General features: G+C 38.0%; 1 protein-coding gene across 4 annotated transcripts in view; it reads left to right on the top strand.

The window, feature by feature from the left end:
* Window positions 1–24,259, top strand: part of LOC149137991 (E3 ubiquitin ligase BIG BROTHER-related-like) — a 235,567-nt gene that overhangs the window by 58,188 nt on the left and 153,120 nt on the right. For all 4 annotated transcript variants that reach the window (XM_089453095.1, XM_089453093.1, XM_089453094.1 and 1 more), the window contains one exon: window positions 7,874–8,113. In XM_089453095.1, coding sequence (XP_089309221.1) covers window positions 7,913–8,113 — 201 coding nt within the window. In that variant the 5' untranslated portion in view covers window positions 7,874–7,912. The remainder of the gene's footprint in view (window positions 1–7,873; window positions 8,114–24,259) is intronic.

The raw sequence follows: 24,259 nt of genomic DNA, 5'->3' as shown, positions 1-24,259 counted from the left end.
TGATGCTAGAGTCTTTATCCCATACCACAACCTTTCCATCTATGAAAGTGACTCTATCTCCCTTATCTTCTAGACATGAAATAGAAAGTAAATTATTTTGTAAACTTGGTACGAATAGAATGTTGTTGAGATGAATGTTTCCTCCATTCTCCAGCTCTAGCGAAGTTGATCCAATTCCTCTTACATGATAGCTCTTTTTGTCACCAAGTTCAACCGAGTAGGAAGATTTTCCTCTTGATAAGGTCTTTAGTTGTTTGTGCTCACCTGTCATATGTCTAGATGCTCCATTGTTGATTACCCATATATTCTCATATTCAAACGTACCTGTAAGCGCTGAGAATAACCCATTGGCCTTTGTAGAACTCTCGATCATACTATTCTTGATGGATAATAGGAGATTCCATAATGCCTTGATACCTTGCTTGAGATGACTTGCCAGCATGGAAAACTGCTTCAATGATTTTTTCAATGATGTAGTGATCTTCATCATGCCCTTAGCCAACCTTAGCTCTGATACCATGTTGAGAAATCTATAGGGTTGCAATTAGTATGATTTCTCTTAAACTTGATAACTGCTTGTGGTGTCTTTTTACTTTTCCTTAATTATTAGCTTCTTCCGTTATTATTATTACGTTGTTCTTATCATAAAAAAACTACCAAAACAAGAAGATCAATAGTAAACAAGAACATAGGATGTAGGCTGCAAGCCAGGGCCAAACCTATCCACTTGAGAGGAAAACCCACAAATCTCTTCTCTTCTTATAGATTCTTCAAATGATGAATTCCAAGACATTTAGACCAAGACCAAGCCAAATCTTTTTGATGATGTGCTCCTTCTATCCATGTCAAACCTAGTCAAATCTCTTCTAGTTGCACAACTTTGATTCCTAGCAATAGAATTTTGACCTCTACCGCAGGTCTGAAATTTTCAGCCGCTGCAATAGCTACTGCTTCCACACGCATGAGCAATTCTAGGGCTTCCAAAGTTTGCTTTGACCTTCGCTTGGGTTGCTTATCCTTCTACGGCTTGTAGGTGACCTAATAGTCCTTTCTTCAACCTTCTTTCTGCAATTTCCTCAACTTCGACTTTGCAGCATCAAAACCCTAGCCTTCCTTCTTTGCACGTGTGAGAGAGAGAGAGAGAGAAATAACCCAAACCTTCGTCCTTCGTCCTTCTTCCTTCTTCGTTCGCCTTCTTTTGCTTCTCCTTCGCTTAGATGATGAGAAGTGATTGTGTGCCCATAGGAGGTCAAATTCCCTCCTACATATAGGCTTCCAAAGAGGACGATGTGCCCTAATGAGGCTGACTTCTTAGCTGCCAGGTCGACTTTGTCTTGGAGGGTATTTTGACACTTTTAAATACAAAAATAATTCTTTTGACATGATACAATGTGCCCAATGGGGTCTTCTTCATATGACAATGACTCTATTGACTTCTTGACACTAGGACAGGCCTTAGAAGCACTCAATGAGTGCTTGATCTCTAAATAGAAGACCTTGAGCATGAAACCCATGCTACAAAAGTAACAATAATAATTTATGTTTCTATTTAGTATTAACAATATACAAGAATCAAGAGTACATTTCATATGTATGAAGACCGAACCTAGTTACGCATTTCAATAGTTTTTGGCCTAAGGAGTGAGCTGAAGCTAGGGCACTTTGAGGAACAAAATTCAAGGTAGGCATATAGGTCTCTCCTGATAACTATATCTCTGAAAGATCTAACTCCGTGGACGAAAGAAACTAAGCAAAATATGACTTTAAGTCGAAAGTGGTGGGTACCAAACTTTGCTTGAAGAATGGGCTACAAAACTGTATGCTTACATATGATGATGTGCCTGAGAAGCAAGGTTTGGACTCTCTCGATCTAGGTTGAATCCTTTTGTACCAAACTCGACCCCCAAATCTCAGAGCCATAGAGAGTTGTGGGATTAATAATCGCATCTATGAGGTAGAGTTTGGACGAGATGTCTTGATTCTGACTCTAGAAGTACTATCTCTCGATAAGGACCCCTTACTAAGTCAAGGCTGTAGCTTGTAGGGCATGCCACATACCAAAATGAGGTCTTGTGAATTGTACTGCCAAGTAGATGTATAATGTGGTGACCTCAATCTCTTTCTTCCAAAAGTGGAAATGCATGTCTGTAAGTGTTTTCTTCGAAGCATTGAAGATCATAACCTTGGTTTTACCTAGGTTGATCGTCTAATGTGTGAAATTTTATCTATTGCAGCTATTGGAAATTATTCTTCTAACTGAAAATTTAATTTTGTAATTTATTTGCTACGGCAAACAATGAATAAAATCACAACTACAATTTTCACCATAAAAATACCGCGGAAAATAAAATACTGGAAGCTGAGAAATTCTAGAACACACAATAATTTTGAGATAGTTATTTTTGGACAATTGTCCTCGGAAAAACCCAACTTGGGAAAACCAGTGCAGCAGATGAGGGTATTATTAATAATCTTCAACAACAATTATGAGTACAATAATTTAGATGCCTAGCTGACAATCTAATATGAGGAAAATACTGGCAAAAAATATTGTGAGAATTTTCTCTCACCCCACAACTATTCTCCGCCTCCGACACTGCCTCCCTAGCCTTTGCACTGAGCTACATGCGTCACCCTTTGCGCAGAGCTTACGCTGGCCCTCTAGAAATTTCGGCCTTCCTTCTTTGCCTCTCCAGGGCACTAGAAATCTTCCTCCCATAATGTTGCTGCCCTCCTCTTCCACCTGCTACTCACCCTTTGGCTCTATCTTTTCTATTGAGCTGTTGCTACTGAGAAAATCGAACTGCTTGGGCAATTGAGTATTTGAACTGGATGATTTCTCCATTACCACTGTTGGAGCACCAACGACCAAGATTAAAACTTAATCAATGGCTAGGATCATCTCTGGATTGATCCGTGTGAGTTTCTAGATGATTCACTCCTTATCTCAATAAATAACGATTAATTAACTATATTCCCTAAGTTTAGACTTAAGAAATATTTAAAAATCGGTTAATAATCTAATTGAGACACTTCTAGGCGGAATTTCCAGAAACGATTTCTGGGTTTTGGAGATCTCATGTATTCTAGCCTCTCCACCAAATTTTGTGGCCAGAACACATCCGAATCTACAAAAACTAGCAAACCGTCGAAGGTCTCCAAAAGCTGGCCAGCGCATCTATCTGACTTTGCAGATCTTCAGGTGTAGATGCCAACAGGATCAAGTCATCTGCAAAAAGGAACATGGAGATCAGCACTTGATGTAGAAGGCAACCATACCCCTCTTGGATGTGCTCATGAAGGATTCCAGGTCATCGACGTAAATCCCAAAGAGGGTTGGTGAGAGGGGGCACCTTTGTTTTACCCCAATGGTACTTTGGATAAAGTAAAAAAGGCCATGTGCGATCCTGAGGTGACCCAAAACTGATTCATGTAGTCTCATGATGGTTACCAGAAGGTTCTTAGTTATGCCAATGTATTGAAGTCTCTGAAATAGTTCCAACTTTAAAGACTAGGGAACCAATAACATATCATTGTTGGAGTTGTTTATAGGTCTAAGGTGTTATGTCATAAAATGAAGTGGAAATTCACCTTAGTTTGAGAAAACAACTCTGATAATAGATTTCAAAGGAAAACAGGCAAAACAAGTTTTTCAACCTGTTGTTGACGTTTGTAGCATCAGGCAAGTACTTTTGGATGGGTCCAAGTGTCTAGACATGCAGAAGCCATCAAATTGACTCTTGACATTAGCAATTACTTTAATTAGTTAAGTAATTGACCTTTATAAGATAAAGTGAGTCAATCTAATGAAATGCAAAGTTTAATTGCATTAGTCAATTAGATGAATCTCAACTGTTGATCTCAAGTGATGTCGAGAACCATCAATCACTTTGGGCATTAGGGTTGTGGATTGGTCAATAACTTAAACTTATTAATGGAAGGCTATGCTAAGGGAGAAGACACATCTTTGAGCACAGGACACAGTGAGATAGTGAGATTTCAGTGATTGGGTGGAAAAGGGCATTCACCCAACTGTGCAGGGTTCGAGTAAGAGTGCAAGGGCCTATTGATGGACAGCAAGATTGAAGGACAGATAAAGCAGCAAGATTGAAGGACAGATCTATAGAGGGTTTGTTCAGCTGGAATATCTCTAGGTTTTGTTGTATTTGTATTTTTGCTTAGAGGGCCATTATTCCAAGAAGGGACCCTTTTTATTCTGTAGATTATTGTTAATGAAAAAGTAGATTTTGAAGGGCAGAAATCATGTGTGCATGCGTATGAGGTTGGTGTGATTAACGTTTTCTTCCGCTGTTATCTACTTTTTACATGTTAAAATATCAGCTGTGCTTTTGATTTAGTAAATTTGTCTAATAATCTGCTAGGAAATAATAACCAGGTTGCTGGGGTTAGAAATTAACACCTGTAATGCTGTTTTTGATTCCTGACTCCTGAGATCAATGTATAGTTATTAAACTAAAGATCATCATGCATACCCAACAGTATTCATTGACACACTAAATCACTCAGTTTGAGTGGGAATTAATTAACAAGATCAACGCTGGCAGCAAATGAAAAAATCTCAAATTCAATATCTGAAAATTTGCAGATCTGTTTTAAAGGCTGCAAGTAGATTCACTGACTAATCCACTTGTCACATTAATTTCGCTATCCAGCTGATAAATTAAACTCTAAAACAAACATAAACATCCAAATGGTTAGCTGATATGTAGGCTTTGAAAGGAACGTTTTCACACACCTTTCTTAAAACAGTTAGGTGACAATGCTATAATCTCTGTTTGTGTTCACAATTTAATGATCTTTCTGCTGCAAGCAATTCATTAATCATAGTCAACACAATCATCCTTGCTGCTGTTTATGATGTTATAAATCTGAAGATTTTTCTAGCAATAACAAAGAATACCAATCTAAAAGATATGATAGCTCAAAAATTTACCCAGCTGGGTCATTCTCAAAACTAATGTAAACCCGGTTCCCAAATGGTCCAGAATAGGGCCAATCTGGTCCCACAATCCAGTAATAACGTTCAGAAATGTCGGTTTCAGAATTGTGTTTAAGAACATCAGTTCCTTAAGATTCTGCAAGAGCAAGAGGTCACAGGTTAGGGTAAGCAAAACAGATTTTACTTGGTTTTGCAAATGAAACAAACTTAACATCTGCTATACAACACAAATATGAGTTTCTAGGGAAGTATATGTTTGAAGAAGCAGCAGACCAGTGTGTTAAGGGTATATGGGGCAAATGGGGTCTAAAGTTTTTTTGAGGCAAATTGCTATAGTGAAAAGATGGGCACATTAGTTGAGGTGTTCAAACAAAATACAGTCCTGCCCTTTATTATATAGCAAACCCAAAAGTCTTCTTCAAATCCCCTTTCCAAAGTGGACAGGTAAAACAAGTCATAAAAGCTATTAACTATTAGAAAGCATTTCACACATGAATTAGTTGAGGTGTTCAAACAAAATACAGTCCTGCCCTTTATTATATAGCAAACCCAAAAGTCTTCTTCAAATCCCCTTTCCAAAGTGGACAGGTAAAACAAGTCATAAAAGTTATTAACTATTAGAAAGCACATTTCACACATGAATTTTCACCATGTATTGAGAGAAAATGTTGGGAATCACGATTGCTGTTAGACCAAAACCCGCAGGTGTTGGTCAACAATTGCATCTTGACTCCATCTCTCCTGAAGGCAAGGCACTGATTCATCCATTGGTGGTCACTTGATTGTTTATCTTTCTCGAATCCTTCTCTTTCTAGGCATAACCCTAATAGGTCACCTAGGGCATCAAATAAATTCCATTGTAGTCATCAAAACAACTCGATTTTTGGTCCACTATTGCGTTGGGGTTTTGTCTAGAGGTCTTCCAAATTTGAAGCAATTCTGATAGTGGGATCTTGAGATTTAGCAAACCCTAGTTCAGGGACCATTTCTTGCCCTAGGTTTCCCTTGGTTAGTGTCCTCATTTGGATCATTATATTCAATCCTCAAAAGAAAATTTGTCCTTTGATCCTCTTCTTTACCCTAACTAGGTCAAGCCCCTCCTTGGTCGATCAAGTCAATACCCTTGACCTAATTTTGGGTCCACTTCGTCGTGTGTGGTCCTGCAACCTTACAACTCTAATTTCACAAAGATCATATAAAGGCCATTTCTTCATGTGGATTCTCGAGTCTAGGAACCCTCTTAACAAAACATATTCCTAAACCCTAGTCTCAAGAACGCTCCTAGCCTTTCCTTGAGAACCTATCACGTTGCTTTTCAAGCAAGAAAGCCATATCATTGAGTCTCTCTTGTGAATGGGCCTTGGGAATCACCCTTTATCCTTTCATCGACCTATTCATTCCCGTGATTCTTCATACTGAGTCTCCTCTCATCGGTGAAAATCCATAAAAAGCGGGGAACCTTAGCTAAGGTTACAGTGGGCTATCGCTCCATTGTTGCTCCTCTACCTAGTAGTTGCTCTATAGGATCCCCTCCTAGGACCCCTGCTAGTTTGAGCAGTAACAGGCACATGGGGCTTTGAGTTTGTTTTACTTGCACTCTATTCCAAAATGTTGTATTCATTTTTTTGCATTGAGATATTTGAGCTTAGTTCTTATAGATTTGTCTTGCCATTTTGATTTTATAGGAGTGGCCTTTGCACTCACATTTTGTGTCAAAAATTATATATTGACTAGAGTCATTGACTTAATTTTGGTCATTTGTTGAACATTAATAAACTTATCTGACTATTTTGTTTTATGTCACAAGACATTGCTATAGGTGAGAAGATCCTACTAAAATAATCAAGATATTGTCTTTGGCAACAAAAGTTTTTTCTTGAAGTAATTGATGCTAAATAATATGAGTACATTTTCGTCAACTATGGGAAAATCCATTGTGATGGTGATGGTTAGCATCTAAAACTGGATCATACCTATTCATACCAAGGAGAATTTATGACACAGTGAGATTCATGAACCGTGGGAAAGTCCATTATGGTGGTGATGGGAAGCATCTAAAAACTGGTCAATACAGATTCATATTGAGGAGAATCATCCTTCATTAGAAATACCCCACTCTGACTCATTCATCCTTTTACACTTATTTCTCGATCATTATGGCAAACACTTGCTAAACATGTTGATCTCGCTAGTGGTCTTATTATAGGCGGTAGATTGATGAGGATAGAATGGTGGTATCATAACAATAATGTAATATTGTCTTACAATGTGTTCCTGTTGAATTGGAACGGAAGGTTCCATGGTTTTGTTGATCTGCAGTTATTCTGTAAGTTGTGATCATGAGAACTACTATGTCATGTTAAATCCTGGAGGTGAAATTTTAGTTTTTCCTTAGTACATATATATACATGAGTATTTCAAGATTTGGAGGCTTATATGAAGGATTATCATTGTGATTACTTATTTAGAGACAATGGCTTATATTTTACATGGATATTTATAAATTTGCTTCCTAGTACATCAAATGTTTTCATTTTTTCTTTGTGCTACCTTTGGTTACAACATACAATGCTCACACAACTTGAAGTTTTTTGTACACAAACTCAAACTTTGTTAACCTAAATTCAAGGTTGAAGTATGAGTATTGTATTATTTGAAGAAAGGGCAAGTATTATAAAAAAGAAAAGAAAAATAACTGAAAGCAAAATAGGCAAGTGACATTTGACTTTAATTCTTCATCTATGATGGATTGATGAGCATGATGTTAGCTTTGTAACAACCTTACAATGTTTTTCCAGGGATGATGTTCATTTGCATTAGGGTCATTGATTTAGTAGTTAGCTTTTATGTAGAATTTTATTACTTTGGTTAGTCAAAATGTTAATTGATTTAGTGTGAAATTCCTTGTGGCAGGTATTTGTGTTGAGAAACTTATACTCAAATTATTCTCTCATGGAGGAAGATAAGAGGGAGGATGTTGAGGCTAAACGTAGAGAGTTTACAGAGGATGACATGAATGAAAAAGGGGCACAATCAGAAACATCTATGAGTTCGGTGTTAGATTTATCACTCGAGCAATCTTCAAGGCAACCGTTCACTGCCCTTAGTCAAGAAGATTCAGACTTGGCCCTTGCGCGGGCATTGCAAGAACAGGTCTTCTTCGTGACATTTTGTTTCTCCCCTTGTTTCATGTCATGTTATTATTCTGTTAGTGTTTTTGCTGCATTTGCTGGGTTGTACATGTTATGTTATTAGAGCTTATCTCATGTTGAAGTACATGGGATCCTATTAAGGTTTTATGGTGTTATGTGTACTTAGACCCTACTTTATAACTTTCGTAATCTTGATATTTGTTAAAGCCCAAGTGGAATTACCATTACTGTGTATGTGGCAAGGGTGAATGATGAATATAGTCAACCATAGGTAGATGTCCATTGAATCATGATTAAAACTTTCAATTAAATAAATATGTACTATCTTGTTTAGCTAGGTGTCCTCATGATCGACATGGACCAGTTCTTGTCCATAATGCATTCTAACTATTATGAGGTAGTTTATAACTATGGCACATCATGCCAAAAAAATAATATTGCCATACCATTAAATATGGGAACATAATGAATTTTATATCAGTAATCGTCATTCCACTGACTAGAAATTAAAAACCATTGATAATGGAGTAGAACTATGTCATGTAAATGGCAAAATAGGTCCTTTGTCTAAGGGATTCATATTAGTTTGGCAAATGTAATAGAAAGTACTAGAATGCAAAATAAACTAAGCCAAAAATATTGTTGGTCCCTTTTTTCACCAATCTGCCATACATGTATAGATGATACTCAAGATCTAGAATAAAGGCATGCCTATTTTTAATAGGCACCACAAATGACATTGTGAATCAATACTATTACAAATGTATAGGTTCCAAGTCACAAATGTTGATACTAGATAGGAATAGCCTCGGAGGACAAAATACATTGGCCAAAAGTTATAAATGTTGTAGGTTTGTGCATAGTACACAATTTCTTTTTGTGGAGTCCACAAATATCATTTTCATAATGTAGATGCCATGGTACACTCGTGCATTAAATTAGGACCTAATCATACCATGAAATAAATGAAGGGCCTTAGTTCTATAGTTCAATATTTGAGGGTCTTATCAATGAAGTATGTACCATTGGTCATTGTGAAATTAACAAGTGGGCAGCCACAAGAATGAACATCTTAGAGAAATAACTCACACAAATCAAAGATTAGGGCACCAAGATTTACATGGAAAAAAGTTCGAGAGGAAAGCATCTACAAAGCAACAAGAAAGTTGTATTACTATGCTAAGAAGAAATGTTACATTCAATGCCCTAATCAAGTCTTTGCCATGTGGCATCATAAAGCAACAAGAAAGTTGTATTACTATGCAGAGAAAGAAAAGTTAGATGCAATACTCTAATTGAGGCTTTTTCATGTGGCATTAGATCGGGTTATGGTCATCATTAACAAATGAGTTTCCTTGATCTTTAGATAGAGATCATGGACCAATAAGGTGAAAGGATATGGATCAAAGTGTTGATAAGACCTAGAATATGAGGGACTACCAAATCAAACTATGCACGCGATAGAATGGTTTCCATTGTTATATTGTGAGTCCCTAGACAATCACAAGGTCCAAGAATACACTTGTAATTTTCATAGGTGTCATGATGATCAAACATTGAGATCAATAGAAAATAACATAAAATCATTAAGCCATTTATGCCAATTTGCTTGCTTGTCTGGCCCGTGTTAATTCGTAACATGGTATCAAAGCTTCTTTAGTTTTAAGCCTTTAAGGGTTTGGTAATTCCATGATAGATTTTCATGGAGGATTTGTAATTTGTAGTTGATGCTTGAGAAGTTCGATAGTGCTAAGTTGAACGTGAAGCCATGGCAGTGATCCATGAGTGATTCAAAATCTGTGTTGATGGATTGTGGCTCTTCTCGGCATATTAAAGTAACCCAACTTCTAAACTACAAGGTATTCCATTCTTTCGTTTAATTTAATGAGGCCGCAATCAATGAATAATGCATCTCTCATATGAATCACACTAGTTTGGTGTATGCAATGGCTACCTATTAATTTTAGTTAACAATGGTATGTTCTATGCTTAGCACAATTTACTTCAATCTTCCTTAGCAGCTCAATAACAATTTTCAATTTCCAATAGCAATCACAATAATGACATTGACAGTGAAAGCAGATAGAACATGAAACAAAATGCAGAAGACAAGCCAAGAAAAAAGGACACCAGATTTGGTGAATGCCAGGGAAAAACCCCAATGTGGGGAAAACCCTTTAATCAATTCTTCTTATTATTATTACATGATGTTCAACAAAGAGAGAGAGGACAAAAGTAAAATTGACTTGCCCAATTCAAAGATAGAACAACCCTGACAATTTCTGCAGTCAACTGCAATCAAACTTCAGCCTTAACCGGAAAGTCAACGCTAGTCAAAGTAGCAGTAGAATGTCCTCAAAACAACTCGGCCTTCCCCAGTCAAACTCAGCTTGATCAGGAGGTCAAAGTCAAACCAAAACAATGACAAAGTCAACCATCAAACTCAGTCAAACTACTGTCTTGAAATCTGCGGTCAACATGTAATTTGGTCTGCGGTCAAAGTGCTTAGAAAACCTCGGTCTTTGTGCCAAAATCTTCAGCCCTCCGAGACAGAAATATCCTTAAAAGATTGAAGTCAAATGATGTCCAGAAGGTAATAGTCAACACTAGTCAAACTGCAGTCAACTCTGTAATTTCGGCCTTGTAATTCAGCTTCTGAAATTCGTCCTTCTTGATCCACACGTGTGAGAGAGAAGAATGCCCAATGTAGTACAAACCAATGAGAGGAGAGAGAATGTGTGAGTGATGAAGGTGCCAAATGAGGTGAGAGGTCACTTGTATTTATACAAGTCGTTCAGGGTTAAGTGAAATATCAATTGGGCTTTTTGAGCCTACATGATGATGTGGCCGACCTGCACATGTGTGGGCATAAATTTAAAATCACACTTTTGCTTGTCCAAATGAGATGATCTTTATATCAATTTTGGTCATCTTGAAAAGAGGAATTTATTGCAATCGTCATCTCGATCAAATGAGCTGTCCCAAGGTGGAATTTGGCTCTAGTTGCCAATTTTAACACTCCCTCTCAACTAGGGAGAATTCCACCTGCCAATCCATTTGATGTCATTGATCATCATAGCATCCTATCGACATGTTCCATTTCTGTCATCTCATCTCTGCTCTGCTTAACCATGATGTGTAACAATGAAGAAGAATTGATCGAGAGTGAGTTACAAGACGTTACCACTCTCCACTAACAAAAGTCAGTCCAGAGGTAGAACCTCAATTGATCCTATATCAAGTTGTTGAACACCATGCATCTTAGACATAGGGAGTACAATAGTACACGATGCGTCCATCGGTAGTGTTATGGTCCCTATCCACTTTTCCCAACTCATTGGCCAGATGAGAGGTACTGCACATGAGTCCCAGACTACATGGGCAGGATGTATGCTTGGGCATCAACAGGAGAAGGTGAACCACTCATCTTGCTCATATGCCACAGGAGAAGGTGAACCACTCATCTTATGCATATATTAATCGAAGGGAAGGTGAACCACTCACCCTACACATGTGTCATCATACGTAGGGGAAGGTGAACCACTCACCCTACACACGTCAACCATCATGGGGTATCACAGGGGGAAAGGTGAACCACTCACCCTATGGTTGCTCATAGCTCCAAGAAGTACCCCAAGTCCTCAGGAGCTCCTAGAGGTCAGTGTCCAACTCAAGTGGGACCCTCATAGGAGGGTCTTTCCATGACTCCAAGTCTCTCTTGGAAGGCTAAGAATTTGACCTTTCTTAGGGGCTTCATGAGGACGTCTGCGACCTACTCATCAGTTTTGAAGTGTTGGAGCCTTATTGCTCCCCGCTGTACCATATCCCAGATAAAGTGGTACCTGATATCAATTTGCTTGGAGTTGTCGTGGAACATGGGATTCTCTCAAAGGAAAATCCCACTTTGGTTGTCACAGTAGATCATGGTGGTATCCAACACATGCTCAAATAGCTCACTAAAGAGCTTCCTCAACCAAATAACTTCACAACATGCCATACTAGTTGCAATGTATTCGGCCTTGATGATGCTTAGAGCAACTGATTTTTGCTTCTTGCTCGTCCAAGAAATTGGAGCAGACCCCAATGAGGAGCAACACCCATATGTGCTCTTACGATCCACCACACTGCCAGTCCAATCAACATCAATATATCCATGTAGCCTCAAATTCCCGACAGTGTATCTCAGTCCATAGTTGATTGTGCCACGAAGATATCTCAAGAGATTCTTAGCAACAATCTAATGAATGTGATGAGGCTCGACCATAAATTGACTCAATGTATTCACAGTGAAGCATATGTCCGGACGAAAGTTTACCAAGAACATCAGGTCCCCCACAAGTTGTCTATACTCGGAAGGGTTTTCCAATTCGGGCCCAACAACACTTCCACATAGCTTCTTGAAGTCGAGTTCCATTGGAGTAGACACAGACTTGCAATCCACCATCCCATGTCTCTCGAACAACTTCACAATGTATTTTTCTTGAGAAAGGAAAATCTCACCTGGCTTTTGCCAGACCTCTAGGCCTAGGAAGTAATGCATCAAACCTAGGTCTTTCATCTCGAACTCGGAATCCAACTCCCTCTTGCATTGATAAATGAGAGGGTCTGCACCTGTCAGAAAGAGATCTACATAAAGAACCAAAATGAGAGGCATGTCCTTTTCAACTTTGAAATATAGGTTAGGATCATCTTTGCTCCTTGTAAATCCCAACTTCATAATAGCTATCAATCCTCTCATACCAAGCCCTATGGGCTTGCTTCAACCCATAGAGGGCTTTCTTCAACTTGCATACATATGTCCTTCAATCTTGTAATTTGAACCCCTCAGGTTGTTCTACGTAGACTTCCTCCTAAAGTGAGCCATGCAAGAAAGCAGTTTTAACATCCATTTGGTGTAGGCTCCATCCTTGAGAGGCAACAGAAGCAATAATAGATTGGATAGTGGTGTATCGGGCAATCGGTGCAAATATCTCGCCATTGTCCACTCCTTCCTTTTGAAAAAAGCTTCGAGCAACGAACCTGGCCTTGTATTTTTCAGCACTCCCATCAACTCCATTTTTGATTTTGTAAAGCCATTTCGAGGTGACCACAGACTTGTCCTTAGGTCTAGGAAGCACATCCCAGACTTCATTCTTAATGATTGATTTGTACTCCTCATTCATTGCATCCTTTCATACTGGGTGTTTCATGGCTTCCACGAACATACATGGCTCAGATTGAACAATGGTATTCATAGTAGCTAAGTATCTTTGATACCTGTTCGATTTCTTACTTTCACGAAGTGTCCCTCTTGGAGAAATATGTCTTTCAACATCTTCGAGAGTGTCTTTGAGCCGCAATGGTCATTTTCTTGAGGTAGAGGGATCACCAAGTGGTGGATCAATGGGATTCATCGGTCCTTCAACATCGGCCATTAGTTCATTTGTCGGAGATTCATCCTATTTTCCTGGAACATCATCATTATCCTTCCTTGGAATAGGAGATCCTTGGCTTTCCCAAGGGCAAACTCTTCATCGAAAGTGACATCATGGCTTTTTTCCACTTCTCTTTGACCAAGCACATATATTCTATATGCCTTCGAATTTTCATTATAGCCTACAAATGTTCCTTTCTTCTCAGATGCTTCTAACTTGTTTCTTTTCTCTTTAGGCACATGATATACATCGGACAACCAAATATTCTAAAATGAGAAACATCGGGTTTCTTACCAGTGAAAACTTCTTCGGGTGTCTTGAAATCCAATGCTTGATGTGGGCTTCTATTTTGAACATATACGACAATGTTGACAACTTCTCCCCATAAGAACTTTGGTAGGCCTTGGTCATGAAGCATGGCACGGGTGGCTTCTATGATTGTTCGATTCTTCCTTTCAGCAACTCCATTTTGCTCAAGGGTATATGGAGTGGTGGTCTCCCTCTTAATGCCATCCTCTCTACAAAAGTCATTGAATTCATTTGATTCATATTCGGTTCCATTATCGGTTCTCAATATTTTGATCTTCCTCCTTGTTTGATTCAATTTTTAAAACTCCGACTCCGACTCCGACTCGGCCGAGGGTCGACTCCGACTCCGACTCCGACTCAGTCGACTCCGACTCCGACTCCGACTCAGTATCGACTCGGCCGGCTCGATTTCAATGACTCGGTCATTGTAAAAAATACATTAAATATTTATTTTTCATAAAAACACATAATTTTAAAGATTTTCATTCATGTTTCCAAACACACAACATTAGAATATAGATAGAAGACAACATATGATCAAAGTAGGCTCATGAATATATCCATTATATCAAAATGACACCCAATGCATTGTCCAATGCATACACGATGATGATATAGAGATCAAAACAAAAACACATAACCAAGGAGGCTATAAATGGCCTCTACAACAAAAGTCTGTGACCAGTACTACTGGCTACTGCTAGAGTTGCCAACATCATCTGGCTCAGTGTTACTTGGAAGTTGGGAGCAGGAGCGAAAGTGGGGAGCGAGAGCGAAAACGGGAGCGGGAGCGACATTTTCAGAAGCTCTTGGTTTGGGAGCGAATCCCAGAGGAGTTTGACAACCAATGTCACTAACATCAAGGTACATAGAGGGATTGGTGCTCTTGATTAAATACGAGTTCCATACCCTAATACATGACAAAATTCAATGGAACCATTGCAATCCTCCAATCCTGAAATCCTGAAAAAACTGATAAGTCTGCTGAATTTTGAATGAAATCTAAAATTCTACTTTCTCCATATGAAATCCAATGAGGCCGAAACCACTCTCAAACATCCTGAGTCATTTCATGGTAATGTTAAAAATTTAAGTAAAAGGATGAAAATGAAGATTAAGGAGAATGTCTCCTTAATCTTCATTTTCATCCTTTTACTTTAAGAATTTAACATTACCATGAAATTTGAATAGCATATCAATAGTAGAGAGCATTTGAGTGTGTTAAATAGGGTTTGGGAGGGGGAAATGGACCCCAAATAACATTTAACTAATTAATAAAACACATTGGAGTTCAAACCAATCAGCAAACACTTAAAAATTTCATTAAAAAAATGCCAAATCGCTGTTTTGATGGGGTTACAGGCCACTGGTTATGACTCGGCCGAGTCAATACAGAAACGGCCGAGTTGGCCGAGTCAGCCATGACTCGGCCGAGTCATGGCTGACTCAGCCTACTGAACCGTTTCCTCCAGCGAGTCACATTTCTGGGCAATGAAATGGATCAACTCGGCCGTTTCCGTTTCGAATCGGTCGAATTTTAAAACTATGGTTTGATTTTCAACCAATGCTTTGAAAGAACAGAACCATTTGAACACTTTGTCCTTCTCCTTCAAGAAATAGATCCACGTTTTGCGAGAGAATTCATCCACAAAAATTGCGTAGTATAAGTATCCTCCTAATGATGTTACATGCAACATACCAGATAGATTATAATGGACCAATTGAAGAATGTCGGTAGTTTGATTTTCACTTGAAGGGAATGGTACCCTTGTAAGTTTCTCAATTGCACAACCTTGGCAAACACCTTCGCAATCTATGTTGAACTTGGGCATACCTGTGACCGTCTTCCTTACCTCGGGTAAGGCTTTGTAATGAAGGTGGGCAAATATTCGGTGCCATAATTCAGATTGAAGAGAAGTATAACAAGTCCAAGCTCCCAAAGAACTTCCTCCAACTTGATAGAGATCTTCAACCATAAATACAAGTGTAAATGCATCTTTTAGGTTTCTTTGCCAAATGCATACCTTTCCATCAAGGAATGCTACCTTGAAGCCTTTATCTTCCATCACAGAAATAGACAGTAGGTTCTTCTTCGAATCGGGTACATACAATACTTCTTGTAGATGAAGAGTTTGACCTTGATTTAAGTGAAGAGTGACAGTCCCTATTCATTTCAAGGGGTTGGTGGCATTGTCTCCAAGTATGATCTCCGAATTAGTCTTCTTTTCAATTAAATTTAAGAGGGCCTCCTTGTACCTAGTGAAGTGCCTCGAGGCTCCACTCTCAATCAACCAATGATCCAAAGTATCCCAAGGAGAGGAAGTAGTGAGGGTGGAAATAAGAAAAAAATCCTTTTGTTTTTCTACAACATTAGTTTCTTCATACCTGGAATTTCTCGTCCTTTTGGGAGGTCGACCATTACCATATTGAGTAGTAGGAGCATTCCTCTTTCCTTTATTGCTGAACTTGTTGTTTTCTTGATTGCCATTGCCTTTGAAATTGTTGTTGTTGTTGTCATCATCCTGTGGAGTATCCTTCTTGTGAGGAAACTCTCTAGCATAGTGGAAAAACTTGTTTCAATTGTAACACCTTCCTTTTCTTCCTTCTTTGAATCCCTTGTTAAATCCTTGACCTTGTTTCTTTGGACCAGCATTGTGCTTCCTCTTAGCATGAGCGGAGAAAGCAGTAGGATCATTTCCATTTGAAGGCTTGTCTCTCTCCATCATCCTTGTTTATTCTTGTGTGCATTTAGCCAATAATTCATCGAAACTAGGAATCCTGTCATTGTTAAGAGTAGTGGTGTTAAACACATGCCATGCTCTTGTGAGACCTCCAAAAGCAATGAGAGTGAGCTCCATGTCAGCAATGACTTATCCGATAAATAGATGATCATTCTTGACTTTTGTAATCCTCCTGAAGTCGGATTGGTTAGACTCCCCTCTATCCATCTTGATGTCCTTCAACTTGTTTTTGAGAAAGAGGATTTGATTTCAATTGTTTACTTTGAACATCCCAACCAACTTATCATACATCTCCTTAGATGTTTTTAAATAAAAAATATAAGTAGCCAAATGCTTTTGAATAGAGTCTATAATGATTCTTTTAGCTTTGGCCTCACCTTTCTCGTATTTCATCTTTGCAGCAGTAGGTGCATATGGAGGCTCCACCACTCTTCTCTTTACATAGTCCATAACATCATTCTCTTCCAAAGTCAAATCCAAAGTCATCTTCCATGCATGATAGTCGGATTTGTCCTTGAGCTTATCCTCGGATTTGAAGTATGATGTAGTCGCCATTGAAGCTAGACCAATATTCTTGTCCAACAACTCTTTTCTTAGTGATTGCTTTTCTCTCTCGTGCTTGGGCTTTGTCTTCACCTAGGCTCTGATACCATGTTAATTTTAGTTAACAATGGTATGTTCTATGCTTAGCACAATTTACTGCAATGTTCCTTCACAAGTACAACCCAATAACAATTTCTAATTTCCAATAGAAATCACAATAATCACACTGACAGTGAAAGCAGATAGAACATGAAATAAAATGTAGAAGACAAGCCAAGACAAGAGAACACCAGATTTGGCGGATTCCAGGGAAAAACCCCAATGTGGGGAAACCCTTTGATCAATTCTTCTTATTATTATATCAAAATGTTCAACAGAGAGAGAGTGAGTACAAAAGTCAAATTGACTTGCCCAATTCAAAGACAAAACAACCCTGACAATTTCTGCATTCCACTGCAGTCAAACTTCAACCATAATTAGAAATTCAACGTTGGTCAATGTAGCAGTAGAATGTCCTCGAAACAACTTGGTCTTCCCCAGTGAAATTTGGCCCAATCAGGAGGTCAAAGTCGGCCCAAAACGGTAACAGTCAACCGTCAAACTCGGTCACATTGTTGTCCTGAAATTTGTGGTCAACCTGTAATTTGGTCTGTGGTCAAAGTGCTCAGAAAACCTTGGTTTCTGTGTCAAAATCTGCAGCTTGCTGAGAGAAATATCCCCAAAAGATCAAAGTGAAATGATGACTAGAAGGTGCTGGTCAACGCTGGTCAAACTGCTGTCAACTCTGTAATTTCAGCCCTGTAATTCAACTTTTGAAATATGTCCTTGATCCACACGTGTGAGACAGAAGAATGCCCAATGTAGTGTGAACCAATGAGAGAAGGAGAGAGAATGCGTGAGTGATGAAGATGCCAAATGAGGTGAGAGGTCACTTGTATTTATACAAGTCGTTGAGGGTGAAGTAACACATGCATTGGGCTTTTTGAGCCTATATGATGATGTGGCCGACCTCAACAATTTGAACATGTGTGGGCATAAATTTAAAATCACACATCTGCTTGTCCAAATGAGATGATCTTTATATTAATTTTGGCCCTCTCGAAAAGAGGAATTTAATGCGATAATCATCTCCATCAAATGAGTTGTCCCATGGTAGAATTTGGCCCTAGTTGCCAATTTTAACACTACCACATCTCATTTGTGGATCTAAACCATTTTTGGATCTGGATTCCTTGGTAGATCAGATTTGTGTGCTAAATATTTTGTTTGGCATCATTCAATAATAGTTCTAGCTGTGTGAGTTGATGAAAATATCAAAGCCATCTAGATCTGAGAGTCATACTAGAGCCATAGTTAAGAGGCATTATTTTGAGATGGTGAAGGAGGTCGTAGATGCGAGAATGTTGATAAATCTTTGGTAAATGTAAATTTTTTTATCTAAGAGGTTGTAGATATGAGAACGTTGATAAATCTAAGGCAGATGTAAAAAAAGAGCAATCATTGGATCGATCCGCTCTTAGCCAATTCAATTGATTCCGTTTGATGACAATGTTTGGCCTACTCTGCTTCTGCAACACAGATTAAATAAAGTTCAAGTTTCCACCATTTCTTCTATTAGCATGGAAGAGGTATTCGACTAGGCAATACTCTACAGAAAGCTAAGGCAAGGTTGATAGCTGCTTAACTCTAGCATTGGGGCTTGCTAGAATTCTGAAGTTTCGTAAAAGAACATTCATGTGGATCTGCTCTCTCTGCAATGTTTTCAGTGGATCCCAACTCTGGAATATGGATCTCACTGGTACTCTCACGGTGTTACTGATTTTCTTGGCAAAGATTGGTATGTGCATGTTGTGTGGAAGTGAAGAGGTCGCAAACTGATTTTTTTTTTGTAGCGCTTTGCATGGAAGTATAAATATGGAAAAGAAAAGTTGAATTAGTTATGCTCCAATTGACAGATCCAGAAAAGAAAGAGTTTACCATGACTGAGCAAAATATGCATTCCAAATGTTGTCAGCCTAAGAAATTGACACTGGGCCTAATTTTTTCTGATCTCGACATTGGCTCTATTCAACTATCTGAGGTTTCTTCAAATTTCAAGGCAGACTCTTGTTGAAGAGAAATCCCAATTGGCGTCTATAATTGCCTCATATATCAGTGCTTGAACTTGTCTTGTAATTGGCACTTGGAAGAATTTTATTCCAGTGCCTGGAATAAAATTGGGTTTTTCAAATCCGCTCAACACATGAATTGAGTATAATGGTTGGTTAAAATTTAGAGCCGCTTCTTCTAGCTGGAAACATTGCAACCTCTCTCTAAATTGAGCACAAAGGTATCTCAAAGAGTCCCACGTGACTATTCTTGTGGGCTACACCATTTATTGTAGAAAAGCCCAACACTTATGGTGAAATACTAGCTTGGAAAGCAATAATTCCACAGGTACTAATTTTTATTTCAAATGAATTGCAAAGGCATTGGAGATGGCCTTTATTTTGAATGTTCTTATTGAAATGATCACTAAAAGTCAAATACGATGGAATCGTGGCCAATTAAGAGAAGAATGGTAACCATTTTCCACATAATCAAATCTTTAAAACCTTAAAAAGGTGGGTTAAGTAACAAATGACTTAATATGAATAAAATGGAGTAAATAAAATTTATTTTTGAAAACATTTTTATATGTTTACTTCATCTACAATGAAGTGAGGCATATGAAGAATATGAAGTGGAGGCATATGAGGCATATGGGTAAACTTAAATGATTTTTTAAGTTTTTGAAGGTATAGTTTTTGTTATGTAATTTATATTTGGAGTGATAAGGGTTATATCTTGAAGTTATTTTTTAAAAAGTATTTATTTATTGAGGCGATAAAGAAAAGGAGGAGGTTTTCATAGCTTAAAGGAGTTTATTGTACTTTTTACAGGAAGATCTATGGGAAAGTGACTTGGCTGAAATTGAATGGGGAGGTCAATTGAGTCAAGTGAGTCATCAAATTCAAGATTGTAATCGAAATTCAGGGTGCATGATTGGTAGTACCCGACACCCTAAAGTGACATAACATCAAGCAAACATGATCAAGCGAACGTGACAATCAAGCCTGTCAAGAGAAAATTGGGTTCTATGATATGGGTTTGGACAACAGTGTTGAGATGGTGTTAGCCTACTTGGATGTTAATGAACTAGTGCTAGAGCTAGTTGCTTTTGATGATGGTTATTCTTTTGAAGGGTCATCCTCCACACTAGCAAATGTGGATCTTGGATTTGATGTAGAGGACGAGGAGAGGGGGAGGATGGAGGAGAAAGCAGTGCTAGGGTGGTGATTTTGATGATTTTGACACAGAGGGGGACAACTAAAAATGACAAGCTCTGAGATTCTTCCATCTATAGTTCTAGTATCTACATTATCTTGTATTTGTTGTTTGAATTTCGTCTTGCAGTATAAGTGACTTACTGTCTATGTAATACATTTTGATTTTCTTGACATCAAATGACTTAATGTGAAAATTGTAGTCTAAAATTATAACTTTGAAACTTCTATACATGTTTTGAATATTCTAATTTCTTGTGTGTTTGATCATCATTGATGTAATAACTAGTTGTCTATATTTATTTATTGGATCATTTATGTCTATATTTCATTTTTGTATTTATGATTTGTAATACTCACACAACAAAATGAAATATAAAATAGTTGTCTATATTTCATTTACTAGATCTTTATGCCTATATTTCATTTTGATACATATATGTTGAATTTGTAATTATGGTCAGTGTTCATAATGTACTTTTGGTCATTTGATGTAATTATATTTATCATTGTAAGGCATACTTATAAATGCTTGAGTCAAAGGAAAATTTATTTTGAGTCAAAGTCCCATCGCGACTTTTAAAAGTCGTAAATTTGAATTTTTGAAATAATTTTTTTGCTCCAAAAGTGATAAGTCAGCTTCCCTCCAAGTCAAGTCGGCCCTTCCAAGAGACACATCTATTCACCCTAGACAGAGTACTATATAAAGGTAGCTTGAGTTCCTCATTTGGGCAATTCACATTCCTCTCTCAAGCACTGTTTTCAAAACTGGTCGACTTGGAATCGACTCGACCGAGTTGGTCCGAGGCAGGCCCAAAAATATTGACTTGGCCTTGGATTCAGTTTGGGCGGCTGGGTTAATACCGAGCCGACCGAGTTGCCTAACAACTTGGCTGGCTCGGTATTAACCCGGCCGGGTCGGCCGAGCCAGCATTAACCCGGCTGGGTTAGAAAAAGTGGCCCAAGCTATGGAATCTGGAAGAATTGCCTGGAATAACTTAAGTATCATAGTTCTTGTTACCACACCTTGGACAGTGCACTGGGTGCCTTCTACAATAGTTGTTTTGATCCATGAAATATCATCAACAATGCCTAAGTTTTATAGAATAATGTGGCATCCACTCCTTTGATGCATCATGCAATAGGCACAGTTTATGTCCCATGCACAAAAATGTTTTTCTCTATGCATCCTCCTTTTCCTCCAAAACAGAATTCATGGATTAACCTGACATCCAATATAGAACATGGAGATTAAGGGTAAGTTAATAAAACCACTTGAAGTGGATGAACAGACTAACACTGCTTAATAAAAAAAAAGCAATTCCATTCTTACTGTGCAAATTTTTGGATTGAATTTTCTGTGTTCTAATAATCAAAATATCTTGCATCATTTGTTATGTGTTTTTGTTTTGATCTCGATTCTCTATATCATCATTATTTATGTCTTGGACAGTGCACTGGGTGCCATTTTGATATAATGGATATATACATGAGCTTGCTTTGATCATATGTTGTCTTCTATCTATATTCTAATGCTGTGTGTTTGGAAACATGAATGAAAATCTTTAAAATTATGTTTTTTTATAAAAAATTAAATATTTAATGTATTTTTTACAACGACCGAGTCATTGAAATCAAGCCGGCCGAGTTGATACCGAGTCAGAGTCGGCGTCGGAGTCAACCCTCGACCGAGTCGGTGTCGGAGTCGGAGTTTTAAAACATTGCTCTCAAGACAGTTTATGGGCAAGTGAGTGAAGGACAAAGAAGGACGAAGAAGAAGGCAACATTTTCTCTCCTATTTCTCTCTAACAACTCGCACGTGTGAAGGAATTTCTCTTTGCGATTCACAGTTTCTAGGGAAACTGTTGTAGGGGGACCAAAATTTTCTGGGTTACTGGGGCAACTGATGTAGGGCCAAAATTCTGGGTAACTGGCTATTTTAGGAGGGTCGAAATTCTGTTAGTGTAGGATTAGCTTTTTGGGTGACTTGACTTTGAGGAGAAGACCAGGTTTGACCATAGGTCTAGGTGTGTCTCTCATTGAACAAGAAGAATTTCTCTATTGAAAAGGTTGTTGGGATTTTCTCCGTAGTAGGTTTTCCTAGGGTAAATTTTGTCTCTCTTTTGTGCATTGTGATCTCTATTATTCTATTGTTTTTTATTGTTGAATTTCTGAAGCATAATTGCTAAATGATATATTGGAACAAGTTAAAAGAAGATCTACATCAAAATTAATTATCAGAATTTCAAAAATATTGTGCTAACCCTAATTGCACTAGAAAATCAACAATACGTGTGTGTTTTGATAAAATTAGCAAGAAATCGTGATTTTTTGCCCCACTTATTTTTCAGGGGATAAAAATTGTAATTCTTTTTCACTTTTGTAATAATCACATTTTTTTTGAAAAAATGTTGTTATTTTTAATGTTCGCTAAATACTAGCTCCACGATCGTAAAAGTTGCGAGGAAGGTGTGACCACAAGGTTTGGAAGCAAATTTTGGGTTTTATTTGTCATTTTACTTTCGTTATTGTTGGAAAAGGAAGGAGAAGAGCTTGTGGTGATTTTCAAGGAGGGATTGAGGGCCAAATAACCATTATAATCACCAACAAAGATTTTTTTGTGAACCAAAGGTTCAAGATCATTTGCCAAATCGGCCAGACAGACTTCCCTTCTTCCATTCACAAGTATGTTGTCAATACCCCCATGTTAATGATTTTTTCCGTACTTTTAGCCATATGCTTGCTTGCCTCTTTTCTTACCAGCGTTTTCCTTTGTATTTTTTTTGTCATTTGCTATGATTTTCATGCCCATGAATCAATGCTAGGGTTTTTTGAATATTTGGATAACAAGCTTGATTTTTGTTTTTAACTTTTTTATCCACCCTCTTATTGCCATTTTCATTGCAAATTATCTAATTTAAATTTCTAAAAATTCATTTTTTTTAAATGAGGCTACTATTCTTTGTGTAGTGCGGGTTTAATGCCATTTTTTTGTGTTTTTGGTACCTAGGATTGAATTTTGAAGCAGTGCATAAAACATTTCCACAACAAATATGCCAAAGACCTCAAGGCCCATTTTGGTAGTATGGAGAACCTGAAGGTGGGACACGCCAACAAACATTGAATTGCAAATTGTGTGGGCTACATATGACATGAGATATTTGCCAATTGAAATACCATTTGGGTAAAATCCCAGACATGATGTTGGGCTTTGTTCTAAATCTAGCCCAAAGATTATGAGAGCTGCACATGATGCAATTTATGCAAAGGACAAAAAGAGAGAAGACGTAGATGCAAACAAGGCCGAACGTGCAAGAAGAGATTCAGGGCTATCTACCTTTAAGACTGAGCTTAAGGGTAGTGGGTGGGGCTCCACAACTTCACCTACCGAGAGGTCGTCATTTTTTGTTCCATGAATTAGATTTGGAGCACAACCTTCAATAATGTCAGTTATAAAAAAATAGGGAGAAGCAAGAAGTAGATAGGGTTATGGGGAGATGTATTTCATGGAGTGACTTACCTCAACATCACCAAAAAGAATCCATTTTGCCAGCCAATATGTGATTCTATTGTTGTTGTCCGCTTAGAGTACAAAAATGCTACATATGAGGAGTTGCAGGGGCCAATCCATCAAGTAGGAAAGAAGGACATCAACTCTAGATTGACGGAGTTGAAGCAGTCATGGGAGGTCTCTAGATACCTAGTGATGTTTGATGGCTAGACAAATAGGCAGGGTAGGACCCTTGTAAATTTCTTGGTACATTGTCCTAGAGGTACCATGTTTATTAAATCAGTGGATGGATCTACGCATATAAAAGATGCTGTATTGATATGT

This window comes from Pinus tabuliformis, chromosome X, assembly GCF_031772625.1.
Source record: "Pinus tabuliformis cultivar Carrire ecotype Pingquan chromosome X, CPIR1, whole genome shotgun sequence".
In the NCBI taxonomy this organism is placed as follows: domain Eukaryota; kingdom Viridiplantae; phylum Streptophyta; class Pinopsida; order Pinales; family Pinaceae; genus Pinus; species Pinus tabuliformis.
The sequence above is the reverse complement of the archived record's forward strand: the minus strand, read 5'-3'. Positions and strand labels throughout refer to the sequence as shown.